This window comes from Zalophus californianus, chromosome 16 (genome assembly GCF_009762305.2).
Source record: "Zalophus californianus isolate mZalCal1 chromosome 16, mZalCal1.pri.v2, whole genome shotgun sequence".
NCBI classification, from domain to species: Eukaryota; Metazoa; Chordata; class Mammalia; order Carnivora; family Otariidae; genus Zalophus; species Zalophus californianus.
In genome coordinates, this window is record NC_045610.1 from 2,922,217 (window position 1) to 2,939,085 (window position 16,869).

A 16,869-nucleotide genomic window follows, 5' to 3' on the forward strand; every position below is an offset into this window, starting at 1 on the left:
CCAGGTTTCTAGGCATGGAGAAGTGAAAATCAGAGAATTAAGTGTGGGCAGATGAGAGAAGAAAGACAGATATCAGACTGGTTTGGGTTTGGTCTTATATGGACTTTGCCGGCCAAGGGATGGGGCTTGAACTTGGAGGCCAAAAGTGGAAAGAGATGATAGATGATTGGAGGGAATGAGCCTGAGGGATGCCCACCCCCACCCCGCGAAACTGATCACCCATGGGCTCATCTTACTGCTTCCCAGGCTGAGCAGGGTTAAGGTGGCAGCAGCTTGAAAATGGCTGGCTGCTTTCATGTTGGGTGTCGGCCCCGAGGTTGAGAGGCACGGAGGAGAGAGTCCGCTGGTCGCCTGGGGGCCAGGATACATCCCACTCCAGGGAGGCTCATCCTCCACCAACTCCTCCCTGCCTGATTAAGGGACCCTAATCAGCTTGGGGAGATTAAGGGCTGGGGACAGCTGTTCCCACACCCCCCGCCCTGGGCCGGGCTGGCAGAGGAGACCTGTGGGAGGGCGTCAGAAGGGGGATCTGCCCTGTGACCCCTCACCCGGGGCCTGGGCCCGAGCCCCGGACTTTCCGGTGAGTGGCAAAGGCCCCTCCGCAGGGATTCGGGTCCCTTCTGCCCCAGATGGATCTGAGGAGGGCATGGACGTGTCTCTACTGACCCCTGATGGCTCTGGGGCGGGGGGGGGGGCAGGCAAGAGGGGAACAGGCAGCAGGAGAAGCAGAGGTTTGGGAGTGGGGGTGCGGTGGGCTTCCAGGCTAAGCCCTTGACCCTCATAGAGTCGTCCGAGCCCGGGAGGGGGGTGCTGTGGAAATGAATCCATGTCCCGGGTTAGTTGGGCTTTGAGAAACTGTGGGGTTGGGGGGGATCGCGGAGAGAGCCCTACGAGGGTTCTGGGGGTCTCGTCCGCTCATCCGGCTCCGCTTCTGCTCCCAGAAGCCGGCGATGCGCGCGTGCGCCCTCCTTGCGGGTGCGCTTCGGGACCCCGGGCTCTGCGCCCGCGCGCCGCGGGCTCCATCGCTGCTCCGCGTCCCCCGGGCCCTGCCCTGGCCCCGGCCCCGGCCCCGGCTCCGGCTCCTGCTGCTGCTGCTTCTCCTGCCGCCCTCGGTCCTCTCGGCCGTCTTCACAGTGGGGGTGCTGGGCCCCTGGGCCTGCGACCCTATCTTCGCCCGCGCACGCCCGGACCTGGCCGCCCGCCTGGCCGCCGCCCGCCTGAACCGCGACCCGGCGCTGGAAGGCAGCCCCCGCTTCGAGGTCACGCTGCTGCCAGAGCCGTGCCGGACGCCGGGCTCCCTGGGGGCGGTGTCCTCCGCGCTGGGCCGCGTCTCGGGCCTCGTGGGGCCGGTGAACCCCGCAGCCTGCCGGCCCGCCGAGCTCCTGGCCCAAGAGGCGGGCGTGGCGCTGGTGCCCTGGGGCTGCCCCGGGACGCGGGCGGCGGGCACGACGGCCCCTGCCGGGACGCCCGCGGCGGACGCCCTCTACGCTCTCCTCCGCGCCTTCCGCTGGGCGCGCGTGGCCCTGGTCACCGCGCCGCAGGACCTGTGGGTGGAGGCGGGCCGCGCGCTGTCCGCCGCGCTCAGGGCCCGGGGTCTGCCCGTGGCCCTGGTGACCACCATGGAGCCCTCGGACCTGTCGGGAGCCCGGGAGGCCCTGAGGAGGGTCCAGGACGGGCCCAGAGTCAGTGGTAGGCTCCCCTGCAGGGTGCGGGGAGGGGGGCAACGCCGCCGGCGGGCAGCCGGGCGCCGCAGTGAGCCGCAGTCTCCGTCGGTCGGTCCGCAGCAGTGATCATGGTGATGCATTCGGTGTTGCTGGGCGGCGAGGAGCAGCGCTGCTTACTGCAGGCGGCAGAAGAGCTGGGCCTGGCCGATGGCTCCCTGGTCTTCCTGCCCTTCGACACGCTCCACTACGCCTTGTCCCCGGGCCCGGAGGCCTTGGCCGCGCTCGCCAACAGCTCACAGCTTCGTAGGGCCCACGATGCAGTGCTCACCCTCACGCGTCACTGTCCCCCGGGAGGCAGCGTGATGGACAGCCTGAGCAGGGCCCAGGAGCACCAGGAGTTGCCCTCTGACCTCAATCTGGAGCAGGTAGAGGGACCAGGGAGGAGGGAAGAGGGGAGGAGAGCTGGGGAAGAGAGCAGGAGATGCTGGAGAAGGGAAAGGGGGATGGCAGCAATGGGAAGTTGACAGACAGGGTCAGTGGAATCAGAAGATGGAGTCAGTGGGAGACAGGAGGGTGGCGCCAGTAGGGAGAGCCTAACTAGCGGCCCCACCTGTTCTGAAGTTTCCCGGCTAATGTGAAGGCTCCGCTCTTGCTGGGGGTATCTTAGTGTACTGGGATTGCTTCCGGAGTGTAGGCACGGAGACCTCTCAGGCCCAGTTCCAATCAGTAGAACCTAGTGAAGTCTACCCTGCCATGCCTGGCAGTCTGCTTTAAAGTAAACCCGCCTCCAGCAAGTCTATAACACACTGCTGGTGTTCTTAAGAGAACAGGAAGGAGGAAGGATGCAGCTCCAATCTCCATGCCCAGTTTAGAAGTGTTTCTTCTGGGGCTTCATCTGGGGGTCATAACTTTTTGAGAGCCCTGACAACTTGTGAGGGGCAGAAAGATCTCTAGGTGGAGCCAGGAGCTCCCATGATCATTGAGATCCACAGGGTACTCCCGACAACCAGCTAACACCCAGGATTCCCTGAGATTCCAGAATCCCGGTTCAGACCATCTAACTCCATACCAGTCATAGAAAGGGGGGGGGGGGGCTGGAAACCACTAACATAGAAGGGAGTTTAGATGTCAGTGCGCAGTAAATTAACCACCACAAAGGCCCTAATCAAAGGGTTGAACTTGAGAGATGGCTGTGAGATATCCCCCCAACACCCCTAGTCTCCTCCAAGAGGATTTGGGGTAGCCAATGGAGAAAGGAGGAGAAGAGTCAATAACAAGAGGAGAAAAAGAGTCAGTTAGTCACAGTGGTGAAATGGGGTGCAGGGCAGGTGGATGAAGTGATGAAAAAGCATCTTCAGTTCTCCCTAACTGGCACAACCTTCCGCCTAGCTTCCTATGAGGCCCCTGGAAATCACCCTTGATTCCTCTCATCTTTCCCCTGACACATACGTGCGCACGCGCGCACACACACACACACACACACACACACACACATCCAGACATCAAGTCTTATCAGTTTTACTGGGCAAAAGTCATTTGAATCCATCCACTTTCTCCATTCCCACCGCCACTGCCCTGGTTCAGGCCACAGCCTCTCTGATCTAAATCTCTGAAACAGAATCTGCCAAATGGTCTCTGCTTCAATGCTTACCTGCCCCGGGCCTTTCTCCACCCAACAATCAGTTCAAACTTCAGAAATCGGACAAGTCTCACTGTGTCACACCCCTGTTCAGAGCCTGCCGGGGGCTTCTCTCACCCTGAATAGATGCAGGTCTCTTCAGATGGCTGACCAGGTGTCTTGTCTTCCTCTCTCTTCCATTTTCCTTGAACTTCAACCAGACAGTGCTACTTTGGGTTTCCTAAATGTGCTCTTCTCTTTTGCCTCTGTGCTGTGGGGTGTGCTCTTCCCTCTCTCCTGCCCCTCCCCTCCCCCGGATAATTCTGACTCATCCTCTGAAGGATGGTCACTTCTTCTGGAAGCCTTCTCCTCCCCCCTACCCTCACCCATGGCACTGCCTTAGCCTCGGTGTCTGTCTCCCCAACTAGAAGAAAGATTCCTCGGGACAGGGACTTTATCTTATCAAGATCTCAGTATCACCTATTACTTTACACAGTGCCTGGCACTGGGAGAGATGGGAACTGGGAAAAATGAGTTCGATGAAATGTGGTGATAGCCTTGGGGGAAGAAAAGAAGGAAAAATAGAAGAGAGAAGCCAACCAAAAGATAGGAAAGGACGCTTTTAGGTGAATGAGAGGTAATGATATGAAAAATATAAGCAGGGTAACCAACAGGAAAGGGGAGAGAGGAGCTATTGGTGATGGAGAGTAGGGATAACCAGCGGTGAGAAGTGCCTAAGAACCGTGAAAAGAGGGAAGGTCAGCGAGGAAGAGGGGCGAGAAGAGAGCCAATGGGGAGAGAGGAGGAGAGAGCCAATGGGAAAAGAGAGAAGGAGAGAGTAAGCCAATGGGGAGAGAGGAGGAGAGAGCCAATGGGAAGAGAGAGAAGGAGAGAGCGAGCCAATGGGGAGAGAGGAGGAGAGAGCCAATGGGAAAAGAGAGAAGGAGAGAGTAAGCTAATGGAGAGAGAGGAGGAGAGAGCCAATGGGAAAAGAGAAAAGGAGAGAGTAAGCCAATGGGGAGAGAGGAGGAGAGAGCCAATGGGAAGAGAGAGAAGGAGAGAGCGAGCCAATGGGGAGAGAGGAGGAGAGAGCACCCAGGGACACCGGGAAGCACTAAGGAGGTGTGAAGTCTATACACGCGGGGCTTGAGGGCTTGAAAGAAGCAGTGAAGGGCTGGGTGGGTCTCAGCCCGCGTCTGTGTGTGGGCGGTGACCCCAAACCCTGAGCCCATCCTCTCCTTCCGCAGGTGTCCCCACTCTTCGGCACCATCTACGACGCGGTCTTCCTGCTGGCGGGGGGCGTGGCGCGGGCGCGGGCGGCCGCAGGGGGCGGCTGGGTGTCCGCAGAGGCGGTGGCCCGCCACATGCAGGATGCCCAGGTGCCCGGCTTCTGCGGGGCCCTGGGAGGAGCCAAGGAGCCCCCGTTCGTGCTGCTGGACACGGATGCGGCGGGGGATCAGCTCTTCGCCACCTACATGCTGGACCCCACCCGGGGCTCCCTCCGCTCAGCTGGGACCCCGGTGCATTTCCCTAGAGGGGGAGGAGCACCTGGGCCAGACCCCTCGTGCTGGTTCGAGCCAGACATCATCTGCAACGGAGGTGAGGGCGAGCACCCCAGCCCCCACTGGGACGGTCAGCGCGGACCCTCCACAAACTGGTGAAAGAGAGTGAACTCTCGCCCTGTAACTCCTTCCAGGTCCTCCTCAGACCCCTGGCCTGTGCGGACCCTTTCTCTTGCCAAGCCCCCAAAGCCCTCTTGGAACTTTTCTAGCATTCCCAGAGGCTCCCCTCCGCAGAACCCATAGCCTTTCCTTAGACCTCGTTCTGGGCTCCCGTCCACCTTTGCTAGAGCCTCCCGGATTTGACATGACTGCATACCTCGATAGAGAGGGCGCCTCCCCCTGGCCGCGGAACCCTCAGTGTTCCTTCTCTCACTGCCTCTCCAGGAGTGGAGCCCCGCCTCATCTTTATCGGCTTCCTCCTGGTGGTTGGGATGGGGCTGATGGGGGCCTTCCTGGCCCATTATGTGAGGTGAGTATGGGAGTGAGGCGGGTAGGAGACGAGCTTGGCTCTCCATCTCCCCGAATTGCATCTGGGCAGCAAGGACAGCAGGCTGAGCCCGCTCAAGAGTGGAAAAAGGGAGGATTGGGGGAGAGGCGGTGCCCCAAGCGGTGGCCGGCCAGAAGATGCTTGGTTTGGGGATGGCTGCTCTCCCCTGAGCCAACACTATCCCCTACCTGCCTCCTCTCATGGACTTTGGTCCCCTTTGAGCAGATGACATCCTTTCCCTCCCAGGCATCGGCTACTTCACATCCAAATGGTCTCTGGCCCCAACAAGATCATACTGACTCTGGACGATATCACCTTTCTCCACCCGCCAGGGGGCAGCACGCGAAAGGTGGGGGAAGCAGGGAGGCAAGGGATCTCTGGCAGGGAGCCCGCTCTCCAAGCGTCCTTCCCTGTATATCTGTTCCCCTGCCTGTGCCAGCCCTCACGTCAGCCCCCACCGGGGAAGGCCTCCTTTCTGGCCTGGCTCCCTCTCAGGTCTGAGTTCTGGGGGTGTGCAATGAGAGTAAGAGCTCCTGTCCCGGCTGCTTTCCTGGGGCAGAGTGAAGCTCTGAGAAAACCAACTTGTTTGTTTTGTAAACTGTAAAGTGCAGTGCAATTGGGAAGTAATGTCATTATCACCTTCCCTAATTAAAGAGTTCTTCCCCTCCTCTCTGTAATCCCCAGAACTCAGCCTGACCTCAACCCAGGGCTCTAACCCTACAGTATATTTTGATCCCTTGCATTGATCTCTGCCCTCCAGTTGGTCCAGGGGAGCCGATCGAGTCTGGCCACCCGCAGCACGTCAGACATTCGCAGCGTCCCCAGCCAGCCCTCGGATAGCTCCAACATTGGTGTCTATGAGGTGAGCCTTACCCCGGCCAGGCCCGGCTCTATTCCTGGAGTTGTGTCATATCCTGCAGGCTCCGGGAAATGGTGATAGGAGCCCAGAATGGGCTCTAAGAAGAGGTCATGGGTTCCCCAAAGGGGAACATCTGGGAATCCTTCCTGTCGCAGGAGTTCACCTTAGCCTTTATCCAGATGAGCACTCCTCAAAGGCTAATCCCAGTGGCTCGGAGGCTGGAGGCCTGACTGGGGGGGGGGGGGGGGAGGATGTACTGGGACCATGCAGCCTGGTGTGGCCTGCTGAAGCCATCCCCTGCCCTGTCCTCTCAGTGATCCAAGACTTCAGGTTACCGGAGGATATGGGCCTCCTTGGAAAGGTTGGGGCAGAGGGGCACCTGGGATGTGGTCTCATGGTCACAAAAAGGACATTTCCAGGACATGGATTGTTTGGGGGGAGTTTCCAGACAGGGCTGTCCCCAACTCAAGACAGACCCAAGTCTTTGCCCCACCCAGCATTGCCACCCAGTTCAGCTCAGACTCAGGAACAACAAGCCTTAGAGGGGGAAAAAGAAAGTCACAAAAGTGCATTAGGATCTTAACTATGGGCCAGCCAATCTGAACTTGGTGGGATGGGGGCGAAATCGTGAACGGACTCAGAGAGAGCTGTGGGAACTGAGCTAATCAGGAGGGTGGGATGGAGATTTAGAGCTCCCAAGCGTCAGGTCACACAGAGAATGCAGAGGCTCCTACCCCATCACCTGTGCCCCCGTGAACCAGCCCCACCAACAGCTGAGGACAGGGCGGCTCAGAGCCTGGAGGGGAACTGCCTGTCCTTCGCAGTTTGTCTGTAATAAAAAGCCTGATCTACCCAGACTCCTGACTCCCAGCACAGTGCTCTCTCATGGCAACAGAGGGTGCCAAGGGCTGTGGTCTCAGTGACATGTGTGGTGGTAATGGCTTGCTTAGTAAGGCTGTTGGTGAGTGCATCTGAGGGGGAGAGGACAGCCATGCAAGGGGGGGCTCCCTCCTGGCCAGCTGCGAAGTGGACCCGCAGACCTCAAGCCCTTTGCTCCCGGCGCTCTGTGTCACAGGGAAGATGGATCTGGGGCAGGGGGCCAGTGGAAATGTGGGGGCCCTAGGGATCCTCGCCTCGCGGGGTTTTAAGAAACTGAGTTCACACAAAGCAAAAGAAAAGAAAGAAGCAAGCAAGCAAGCAAGCAAGCAAGCAAGCAAGCAAGCGAGCAAGCTGAGTTCACTACTCCCATCTTTGCTCCAGGGAGACTGGGTTTGGCTGAAGAAATTTCCCGGGGATCAGCACATAGCTATCCGCTCAGCAACCAAGACAGCCTTCTCCAAGGTGAGAGTGGGTCCTCCTCTCTAAAGCAGATTTCTACGCTCTTTCATAATACTAGTTCTTTCTTTCGGTGTGCTTATCATGATTTGTCATTGTAGGTTCAGTGTGGGCTTGCGTATTTTTTTAAAGATTTATTTATTTATTTTAGAGACGGGGGGCAGAGAGAGAGAGGGAGAGAGAGAGGGAGAGAGAGAATCTCAAGCAGACTCCCCGACTTGGGGCTCGATCCCACGACCGTGAGATCATGACCTGAGCTGAAATCAAGAGTCGGATGCTCCACCGACTGAGCCAGCCAGGCGCCCCTCTAGCATATTTCTTATCTGCCTCAGTCACTGGACTGCAAGCTAAGTGAAGGCTTCCCCTGCCCCATCATTGCATGTTTGGCACCCAGCACGGTGTCTGGAACGTTAGAGAGACGTAATGAATGTTTGTTGAGTGAATGACAGAAAGTTAAAAAGGGCTTGAGCGAAGGGGAAGCTGGCAGGCAAGCAGTAGGCTGGCTCATTCTGGTCCTTACATCATGCAGCCCTGGCCTGGCCTCCTTCCCTGAGGCCTCTACCGAAGCTCTGTGGCCACAGCTGCAGAGTGACTTAGGGTCAACCGGCTAAATCACCATTTAATGGCAGGCATCTCAGATGAAAGCAAGCCCCTTACTGGACCGAAGGAAAGCTGGGAAGGACAACCGTCACCCGCTAGCCCCTGTTTTCCCAGGCTGCCCAGATTGGCGGGGGCGGGGCCCTGTCCTCCTCTGGGACCACAGCTCGACTGCTCAGTTGCTCCTTCCCCAACCTGGGGAGGCTGGGAGTCTCAGACATTTCTGACACAGTGACAGAACCAAGTAAGGCGGCCCTGAGCCATCTCTCGCACAGCCATTTCTGGTGCTTTCTTAGAAAGCAGCGAGGCTTCTTCCTGGTTCTCTCTGCAAGGGCTGTCACGTCAGACGGAGAGGGCACTGGTGCCGGGGGCTTCTCCATGGAGTGTTTCCCCCTAAAGCCAGGCAGTTCAAAGTCTTACCGGAACCTGCCTGGGTCCTGGTTCCCCGGGCAAGTTTGTCTTTTCAGTCCTAACTTGAAGCTAAAGCCTGCTAAGCATCTGAGCGGGGGAGACGTGATCTGCGAAAGCAAGCCTCTCTCCACGCCCCAGGGACCTTTCTATCCACCATTCTTATCCCATCTTCCGAGTTGGGACACTCAGAAACAGGCCTGAATAACAGGTCTCCTCCTTACGTTGCTTCCAGGGCAGAAAATGCCCGTTCACTTTCTCCCTCCCAGCTCCAGGAGCTCCGGCATGAGAACGTGGCCCTCTACCTGGGGCTCTTCTTCGGCGGCGGAGCGGGTGGCTCGACGGCCGCGGGGGAAGGCATGCTGGCTCTGGTCTCAGAGCACTGCACCCGGGGCTCCCTCCACGACCTCCTCGCCCACAGAGACATCAAGCTGGACTGGATGTTTAAGTCCTCCCTCCTCCTGGACCTCATCAAGGTGTGTGGGGTGCGGGTGTGGAGGGGAGGACACGGCAGGGAGCCGCGGGGCTGAGGCCGCCTTCCCTCCCACCCCTCCAGGGAATGAGGTATCTGCACCATCGAGGCGTGGCCCACGGGCGGCTTAAGTCACGGAACTGCGTGGTGGACGGGAGGTTCGTGCTCAAAGTCACGGACCACGGCCACGGGCGACTGCTCGAAGCGCAGAGGGTGTTAGCGGAGCCTCCCAGCGCGGAGGGTAGGATTCCTGGCTGCCCCCCGCGCGCGGAAGCGCATCCCCTAGGATTCCCATTATTTCCAGGGTCCCTCCACCCCTCCCTCCGCCTTCGCATGCTGTCCATTCCACCGCCACTGGACGTGGCTGCTACTACGGAAAAGGTCTTGTGACTTCTGAGATGAGAAGGGTGGGCTCTGTGATTGGGGAGGCGGGGGCTGGCTGGGGGCGTGGCTTGTGCCTGAAGGGCGGAGTCTCCTCTGAGCTCCGCTGGGTCTAAAGGGCGGAGCCTATTTGTGAGGACCCCGCTTTCTCTGGGACCCGCGTTGGTTTTCTCGTAGTTTTATCTTGGGGGCGGGTAGCTGCAGGTAGCGAGGCCAGACTCAACCTGGGAGTTGGTGAGTGGGTGCGAGCCTGGCCTTTCTGGTGAGGGTGGGGGTCTGTCCCCGGCGCCCCCAGGGCCCTCCGCTTGCCCACGCGCCCTTCCCCGACCCCAGACCAGCTATGGACAGCCCCGGAGCTGCTTCGGGACCCGGCCCTGGAGCGCAGGGGAACGCTGGCGGGTGACGTCTTCAGCCTGGGCATCATCATGCAGGAGGTCGTGTGTCGCAGCGCCCCCTACGCCATGCTGGAGCTGACTGCCGAGGGTACGCCGCCCCGTGCGTGGGCCGTTGTGCTGGGAAGGCAGCCTGCTGTTAGGCAGAGCTTCGCCAGCTCCAGCCTCTTTTCCCGAAAGCCCCGAGCAGAGGCTTAATTATGGGGGCCTCCCTTATGTGGGTCTGAAGGGTCAGGGCAGTGGAGAGCCAAGCATCAGGATGGACGGGGCGGCTCTTAGGCGCGCAGACTTCAGTGGTTGCCTCTGTCTTCGTTCTGGCCCCAACCTGCTCCTCCAACTGAGGGAGCAGGCTCCTCTCTGGTTCTTAGGGTCCCCAGGGAGGGAGCAGTGTTGGGAGAAGGGGGTGTAGAGCAGTCGGATCTGGTTCAGATCCTTGATCACCCCAACCTTGATCACCCCAACCCTCCCTCTTCTTATGTGCAGTAGCTGTTAGGCTCTGCCTATCACCTCTCACTGCCCCCTGTCCCCCAGGGTTCAAATCCTTTTGTTGCTCCAGCAACCCCCTCCTTCACCACACTTTTCCACCTACCGAAGCTCTGATTTAAAGAACCCCCGTCCAGTGTCCCCATCTTGAGCTTCAGCAGTCAGGCCAGAGTCAGAGGTGGCTTCTCTTGGCCCCCTTATGCCTCCAGAAGTGGTGCAGAGGGTGCGGAGCCCCCCTCCACTGTGTCGGCCCTCTGTGTCCATGGACCAGGCGCCCATGGAGTGCATCCAGCTGATGAAACAATGCTGGGCAGAGCAGCCAGAACTTCGGCCCTCCTTGGACCGCATCTTCGACCAGGTTAGGGACTGGGATTGGGGCTAGGGCTGCGCTGGCCACGTGTCAGCAACCTGGGGAGGCTTGCAGAAGGCAGACTAGCAGGATCTCTCATCTCCAGGCTATCTCCCAAAGGGGTAGTCTGAGGCCTGGGATTAGGTGGGGGCAGAGTGAGGACAGAGGCTATCGAGGCCTTTGGAGCGGGAGACAAAGCTCTCGGTGGGAGAAATGTTCGGCACAGTGTGGCAGAAAGACCCTTGGCCTGGGAGTCCAAAGGCTGGGCTGGTTCCAGTGCCTTGACAATTACTAGCTGAGAGTAGCTGACCTCGGGGAACCTCCATTTCCCGTCTGTCTCCTGATAATGTGTGAAAACACAGGGCCTGGCATCCCCCCGGGGGTAGGGGGTGGTTGATGAGTAAAAGATGAACGGGGAGGGGGGGTGGCACACAAGGGTCACGGCAGCCCAGGTCCCACCAGCTTCCTCCTGCTAGTTCAAAGGCATCAACAAGGGCCGGAAAATGAACATCATTGACTCCATGCTGAGGATGTTGGAGCAGTACTCCAGTAACCTGGAGGACCTGATCGGGGAGCGCACAGAAGAGCTGGAGCTGGAGAAGCAGAAGACCGACCGGCTGCTCACGCAGATGCTGCCTCCGTGGGTGCCTTTGGGGGGGGGAGGGCGGGGGGGGCGGGAGGGCAGCGGGAAGAGCGGGAATGCAGCCCGCCTGGCGTGTCCAGGTAATCCTGCCACCCGCGATCCCTAGTTCTGTGGCCCAGGCCCTGAAGATGGGGACACCTGTGGAGCCAGAGTATTTTGAGGAGGTGACGCTCTACTTCAGCGACATCGTGGGCTTCACCACCATCTCAGCCATGAGCGAGCCCATCGAGGTGGTGGATCTGCTCAACGACCTCTACACACTCTTCGATGCCATCATCGGCTCCCACGACGTCTACAAGGTGGGGTGTGCGGGGGTGGGGGGGGGCCAAAGCACCCTTCAGCTTCACCAGCCCCCAGCCCACCTGCCCCAGTCCTTCGAAGCCCTCTGTCCCTTCTGCCAGCTCCCCGGGTTGGAAGCCTCCTCCGGATCCCTGCACTAACCCCCGTTGAGGTCCCCCGACAACGGACAATGGCTTTGGGGGAGAGGGGTGCTCAGTCCTGAAGCCGCACGATCCCTTCCTTCAGGTGGAGACAATTGGGGACGCCTACATGGTGGCCTCGGGGCTGCCCCAGCGGAACGGGCAGCGGCATGCCGCCGAGATCGCCAACATGGCTCTGGACATCCTCAGCGCCGTGGGCTCCTTCCGAATGCGCCACATGCCCGAAGTGCCCGTGCGCATCCGCATCGGCCTGCACTCGGGTAACTCCCGGGCCCTCGCGCCCGTCTGCCCCGCCGGGGCCCGTCTCCGCGGTCCAGAGACAGGACGCCCACTCACGGAGTGGGGGGTGGCGGTGGGGGGACTTGTCTGGAAGCCACCTCTGCCTACCAGCCACCCCGTTGTGATGAAGAGGTACCCTTGAGAGTGTTGCCTTGGGGAGCTGGTAGAGATGATGGGGTGCCAGCGTCCCCCGAGGTGCTAGGTCCCCCCGAGCCGCCAGCACGGCCAGCCACAGCCCAGGCCCCGGCCACCCACCCTGCGCGTCTCCGCAGGCCCGTGCGTGGCGGGCGTGGTGGGCCTCACCATGCCGCGGTACTGCCTGTTTGGGGACACGGTCAACACCGCCTCGCGCATGGAGTCCACGGGGCTGCGTGAGTGGGGCGGGGGCGGGCGGGGCTGGGGTGGGGGGCGACTCACCCAGCAGTGGGGGAACGGCTGGGGGGGGTGGGGCGGACGCGGGAGGGGAGTCCCGAAATCCCCGCGCCCCCTGTCATCCCAGCTTACCGTATCCACGTGAACATAAGCACCGTGCAGATTCTCCGCGCTCTGGACCAGGGCTTCCAGACTGAGGTGCGAGGCCGCACCGAGCTGAAGGTGAGGCTAGGCCCTGCCCCGTCCTGGACCCAGGTCGGGTTCCACTCAGACCTCAAGATCCACCGGCCCTCACCCCAGCCCCCTAAGTGCTCCCCTCCCCCGTGTCTCCCCAGGGCAGGGGCGCAGAAGACACGTACTGGCTGGTGGGCAGACTCGGCTTCAACAAGCCCATCCCAAAACCGCCTGACCTGCAACCCGGGTGAGGAGCCAGCCTCCTGCCCCCTTCACTCCTTCTCCAGGTCTCCTGCGGTGCCTGACCCTGCCCTCCCACTCCCCCTCCCTGAAGCTGCTGCCCTCTCTACCGCAGGGCCAGCAACCATGGCATCAGTCTGCAGGAGATCCCCCTTGATCGGCGACAGAAGCTGGAGAAGGCGAGACCGGGCCAGTTCTTTGGAAAATGAGGCCCAGCCCGCGCAGGTGCTGCCCTTCTGCTCCCAAGCCCAGCTGCCAGTCTCCCCTCAGACTCCGGGGTGGGGTAGGGTGGGGGGATACCCACCTCTGGGAAATGCTTTCTGGGGAACAGGCACCTCTTCCCCAGCCTTAGGGCCTAGCCCTGCCTGCTGAACTTCCCGCCCAAGCCGGCTGTCCCCATCCCTGTCTGACCAAGTGAGCCCAGGCTCGTTCCTAAACCCAGGGATTTTCCCTGGGAGGGAAGCACCAGCTGCAGGGATTCTGGTTCAATAGGTCTGGAGTGGTCCAGGAATCCAGACTTGAGAATCCCTTGTCCACATGACCTGAGACCTCGCCTCTGACCCCCCCGCCCCTCCACTGCATTAACCAGGCCTCCCTGCCAGGCTGCACAGGCTGTACACTGCACAAGAGACAGAACTCTAGGGAGCACCGTTCAGCAGAGGACGAGATGAATGCTGTCCCTAGAGTTCTGTTAGGGCAGAAGCCCTGCCCTCTACCTTCCTTGAAGAAACTTTGATCCATGACCTTCCCCTTCCTAGGTGAACCCCCATGACCCCTTTTCATGATTTGCCTTTGACACACTCCTCTTTCTCTCAGGAATATTCCGGAAGGTCCTTTTCCTGAAAGTTGCTGCTATAGGTGACCAAAAGTCTGGCTAATAACCAGTGGCTTCTAGCCAGCTCTGCCTCAAAGGATTCTGGGCCTTTACAGGAGCTGGTTGCAAACCCGCTGTGTGACCTCGGGAAAGTTTCATGCGCTCTCTGGGCTTGGGGTCCCCCTCCATGATGAAATGAGGAGAGGCCTAGGTGGTTTCCGCACTCCCCGGCTCTGACAGCTAGGCGTCAGCGTGGTTGGCCTGGGGATACGGGCCACTGGGCTTGCGGCCTCCAGCCCCAGTGACTCTGAGCCCATCAGGAGAGGTTGGGGTGGGGATTCTCCACTTTCCAGCCCCCCCCCGTCCCCCCCCGCAGGCCCCAGGAAGGAGGGTCTGGGATTGGCTGCCCCAACCCCAGAGGTGGGGGGAGGAGACCGCCTGTTCCTCCAGAGCAGAGTTGTCCGGTGGCCTGAGGATTAGTCTCTGTTTAGCTTCCAGCATCCTTCCCTTCATCCCCACCCCACCCCCTGCCCCCAGTCAGAAACTGGCTCCTCCCTTGGGCACAACCGTGACTTGCCCAAGTGCAGAGAAAAGCCGGCTTCAAGGCTTTGGGTAAAGGAAGGGAAACAGGCTGCACCAAACCTTTACTAGCCAGAACCCCTAAGGAGTCGTACTTTTCCCTGAGTGGTTGGTGGCAAGCACCTGGGAGCTTGCTGGAAATGCAGACTCTCGGGCCCAGACCTGAAGCGAATCAGAATTGGCATTTGAGCGAGCTCCCTCCGACTGTTTCTGTGCACTTGAACGTCGGCGAGTCGTGTCACCACCACGCGATCCTAAGAATCTCTAAGATTTCATAGAAACCAGTCCCGAGACTTGTTTTGTCTGGGCTCTGGGGTAGTTTTGTTTTGAGCTTACGTTTAGAAATGTTAGGGCTTCGCTCTTCCCTTCTAATGGTCCCCGCCCCTCACTTGAGCTCAGGACTCGGGGAGTAGCTGCTGATGGGATCCCAGGAGCTCCCGGAGCGGGTCTGGCCTGGCTTGTGAAATCCACAAGCTCTGTGGTCCTCCCATCCCCCTTCCTAAGGGCTGAGAACGAATGAGTAAGAAATCTAAAATCCAGCACTTGTAGCTTCTGGTTACTTGAGGTGGTGCTGCTAGAATGAGTAATTTAGTGCAATTAAAAAAAAAAACGTTTTAAATGGAGTCTGGAGATGATGAGTTAAAGTTTAAAAAAAACAAAAAACAAAAAACCACCCGGATGCGCGCACATGCGTGCACACAGTATTTTTAGAAAAAAAATTATGTATGTTCTTAAATATCTCTCTTCAGATTTTCTCTGTACTTGGGCCCCGGGGATTGAGGGCAGGCCACATTGCTGGCACAGGGCCTGACAGTGTGACCCGAGTCCTCACTCCCCTGTCCCTTCCCAGGCCTCCCCCTCCCCACCCCCAGAATCCCCCACTTCTACCCTTTCTCTCTCCTTCCATCCCACCTGTGAGGATGGCCTGTGATTCAGCGGAGCCTCCGGGCAGAGTTGACCCGGGATTACCGGATTACACGCAAGAAGACTAGCCTGGGCAGGCTGGGGCAGCAAGTCCTAGAGGAGGAGGAGCTTGGGCCCGAACCCTGTTTGGGGCAGAGGCGGAGGCAGCAGGGCTGAGCAGGTCCCTTGCCGCCCTCACCTCTGCCTTGTCCCGAGACCTGAGTGGGCAGACGTGACCCGGGAGGAGCCTGTAGAGGTTGAGCGAGAGCGGAGGCCCAGCCCAGAGCTCACAGAGCCGGTGCGAGAAGGGCGGGGAAAGTTGAGGCGCAGTCTCTTTCTCTCTGCCCCTCTGCTCCCTTCTCCGACCCTGTCTCCCCCCCTGCTCTCCTCTCTCTGCCCACACTTCCTCCCTGCCTGCCGGTCCCTGCAGCTCCCCCATTTCTGTGGAAACTTCCTTCCTGGGCCCAATCACTGTCCTAGAGCCCCGCTCCCCCTGGCCCCCGGCCCCCTTCACCTGCTCACCCCCGTGGTTCCTGGGACGCTGGCAGCCCCAGCCCCGAGAGCACCTGGCTTGGCCGTCAGGCTCTCCCCACCCTCAGATGTGTTTACACTGCCTCTGTTGGCCGCCCGGCACCGGGAGCCCCACGTGGGGCTGTCCTCGCCTTTGGGGTGGCTCTGTAGCCCGGACTGTGATGGCCAGCAGGGCCCTCCTGCAGCTGCTGCTGCTTCCATCCTGTAGCTGCAACTCCACATCATGTCCCGGCGCTCACTTGGCGCCTTTTCTCTGCTGCTCCTCAGGGTCGGGGCCCTGGTCCCCATCCCCAGCTGCAGTGGGCCCCAGGCACCCCGCTTTGGGGGATCTATGACACTGCATTGTGGGGGCCTGTGGTCACTGGGACCTTCTGGACTGTGTGCTGTGGATGCCAGGCTGTGTGCCACGGTGCTGGTCCTGGGAGGGTGAGGGCTGAAATAAAGGCGAGCTTTCTTCCATGCCACGGTGTGAGAACGTTTGGGCCTGGACGGTCCGAACACCCCTTTCCCTGCGTTGTTCGAACCTGGCGCTTCCCGGGAGGGCTTCAGGTAGGGGTGAGTGTCAGCAATGGCTGAGGCAGAGGGAGGTGAGCTGAGGCCCACAGCTCCCCCAGCAACTACTGTGCTCAGGGGGTCTGCTCTGAGGGGACAAAGCAGGGAAGCCTCAGGCTTTTTAGGCTTCTAGAAAAGACCAGGGGCCCCGAGGCTCTGGAAAAGGGTGGTGTGGCCTCATCCCTGGGTCGCAGGCAGGAGAGGGGAAGGAAGACAGGAGCAGAGCTTTTCTGCGACCAGGCCCCAGGGGAGCCAGAGCCCAAGACTGAAGGAACGGGGCCCGCAAATGTAGAAACTGAGGCCCTTTCATCTCTGGGCGGGACTTCACAACTCACATTCCGCCTCTCACCCCTCAAGAGCCTGCCACTGGGGCATTAGAGCAGAAGAGACCGTCCCCAAGCCACCAGGGGGTGACTGGTCCATTGGTCGTCCCTTGTCTCTGAGCCCTGCTGTCTCAGCCCCAGACGTGATGTTTCTGACATGATGACTCGAGATGGGCATCAGTGGCTGTGCCTTCCTGGCGTCCTCAGTGTCCGTGCAGCTGACCCCAGACCTCCCCTCTCCTTCATTGCATCCTTTGTGGCCAGAATTGCTTCAAGGGCAGGCAGGGGCTTGCCGGCCGGGGCAAAGAGGCTTGGTGCTCCGGGGCTGCTGGAAGCTGAGTGAAGAAGCTGCCTGTTTTCTCTGGGGTTACTGAGAGGGCAGGACGCGGGGCCGTCCGAGACACAGGGCATC

At 60.0% G+C, this 16,869-nt stretch overlaps 1 protein-coding gene across 1 annotated transcript; it reads left to right on the plus strand.

Moving 5' to 3' along the window:
• The first annotated feature begins 865 nt into the window (after nucleotides 1-865).
• GUCY2D (guanylate cyclase 2D, retinal) lies at nucleotides 866-16,023 on the plus strand. The gene is made up of 19 exons (XM_027624608.2): nucleotides 866-1,689; nucleotides 1,785-2,089; nucleotides 4,530-4,881; nucleotides 5,229-5,313; nucleotides 5,578-5,680; nucleotides 6,092-6,193; nucleotides 7,451-7,531; nucleotides 8,800-9,006; nucleotides 9,087-9,243; nucleotides 9,717-9,866; nucleotides 10,468-10,616; nucleotides 11,084-11,247; nucleotides 11,357-11,549; nucleotides 11,776-11,950; nucleotides 12,242-12,340; nucleotides 12,469-12,563; nucleotides 12,677-12,762; nucleotides 12,871-12,980; nucleotides 13,572-16,023. Exons 1-18 carry the CDS (start codon nucleotides 951-953, stop codon nucleotides 12,962-12,964), a joined length of 3,336 nt encoding a protein of 1,111 aa, XP_027480409.1. The 5' UTR covers nucleotides 866-950; the 3' UTR covers nucleotides 12,965-12,980; nucleotides 13,572-16,023.
• Nucleotides 16,024-16,869: the final 846 nt, after the last annotated feature.

Excerpts from the sequence above, each read along its gene's own strand:
- GUCY2D (XM_027624608.2), top strand. The coding sequence starts at position 951 with ATGCGCGCGTGCGCCCTCCTTGCGGGTGCGCTTCGGGACCCCGGGCTC. Across the intron at positions 10,617-11,083 it reads TGGACCGCATCTTCGACCAG|TTCAAAGGCATCAACAAGGG; the intron begins GTTAGGGACTGG and ends TCCTCCTGCTAG. Across the intron at positions 11,550-11,775 it reads GCTCCCACGACGTCTACAAG|GTGGAGACAATTGGGGACGC; the intron begins GTGGGGTGTGCG and ends CCCTTCCTTCAG.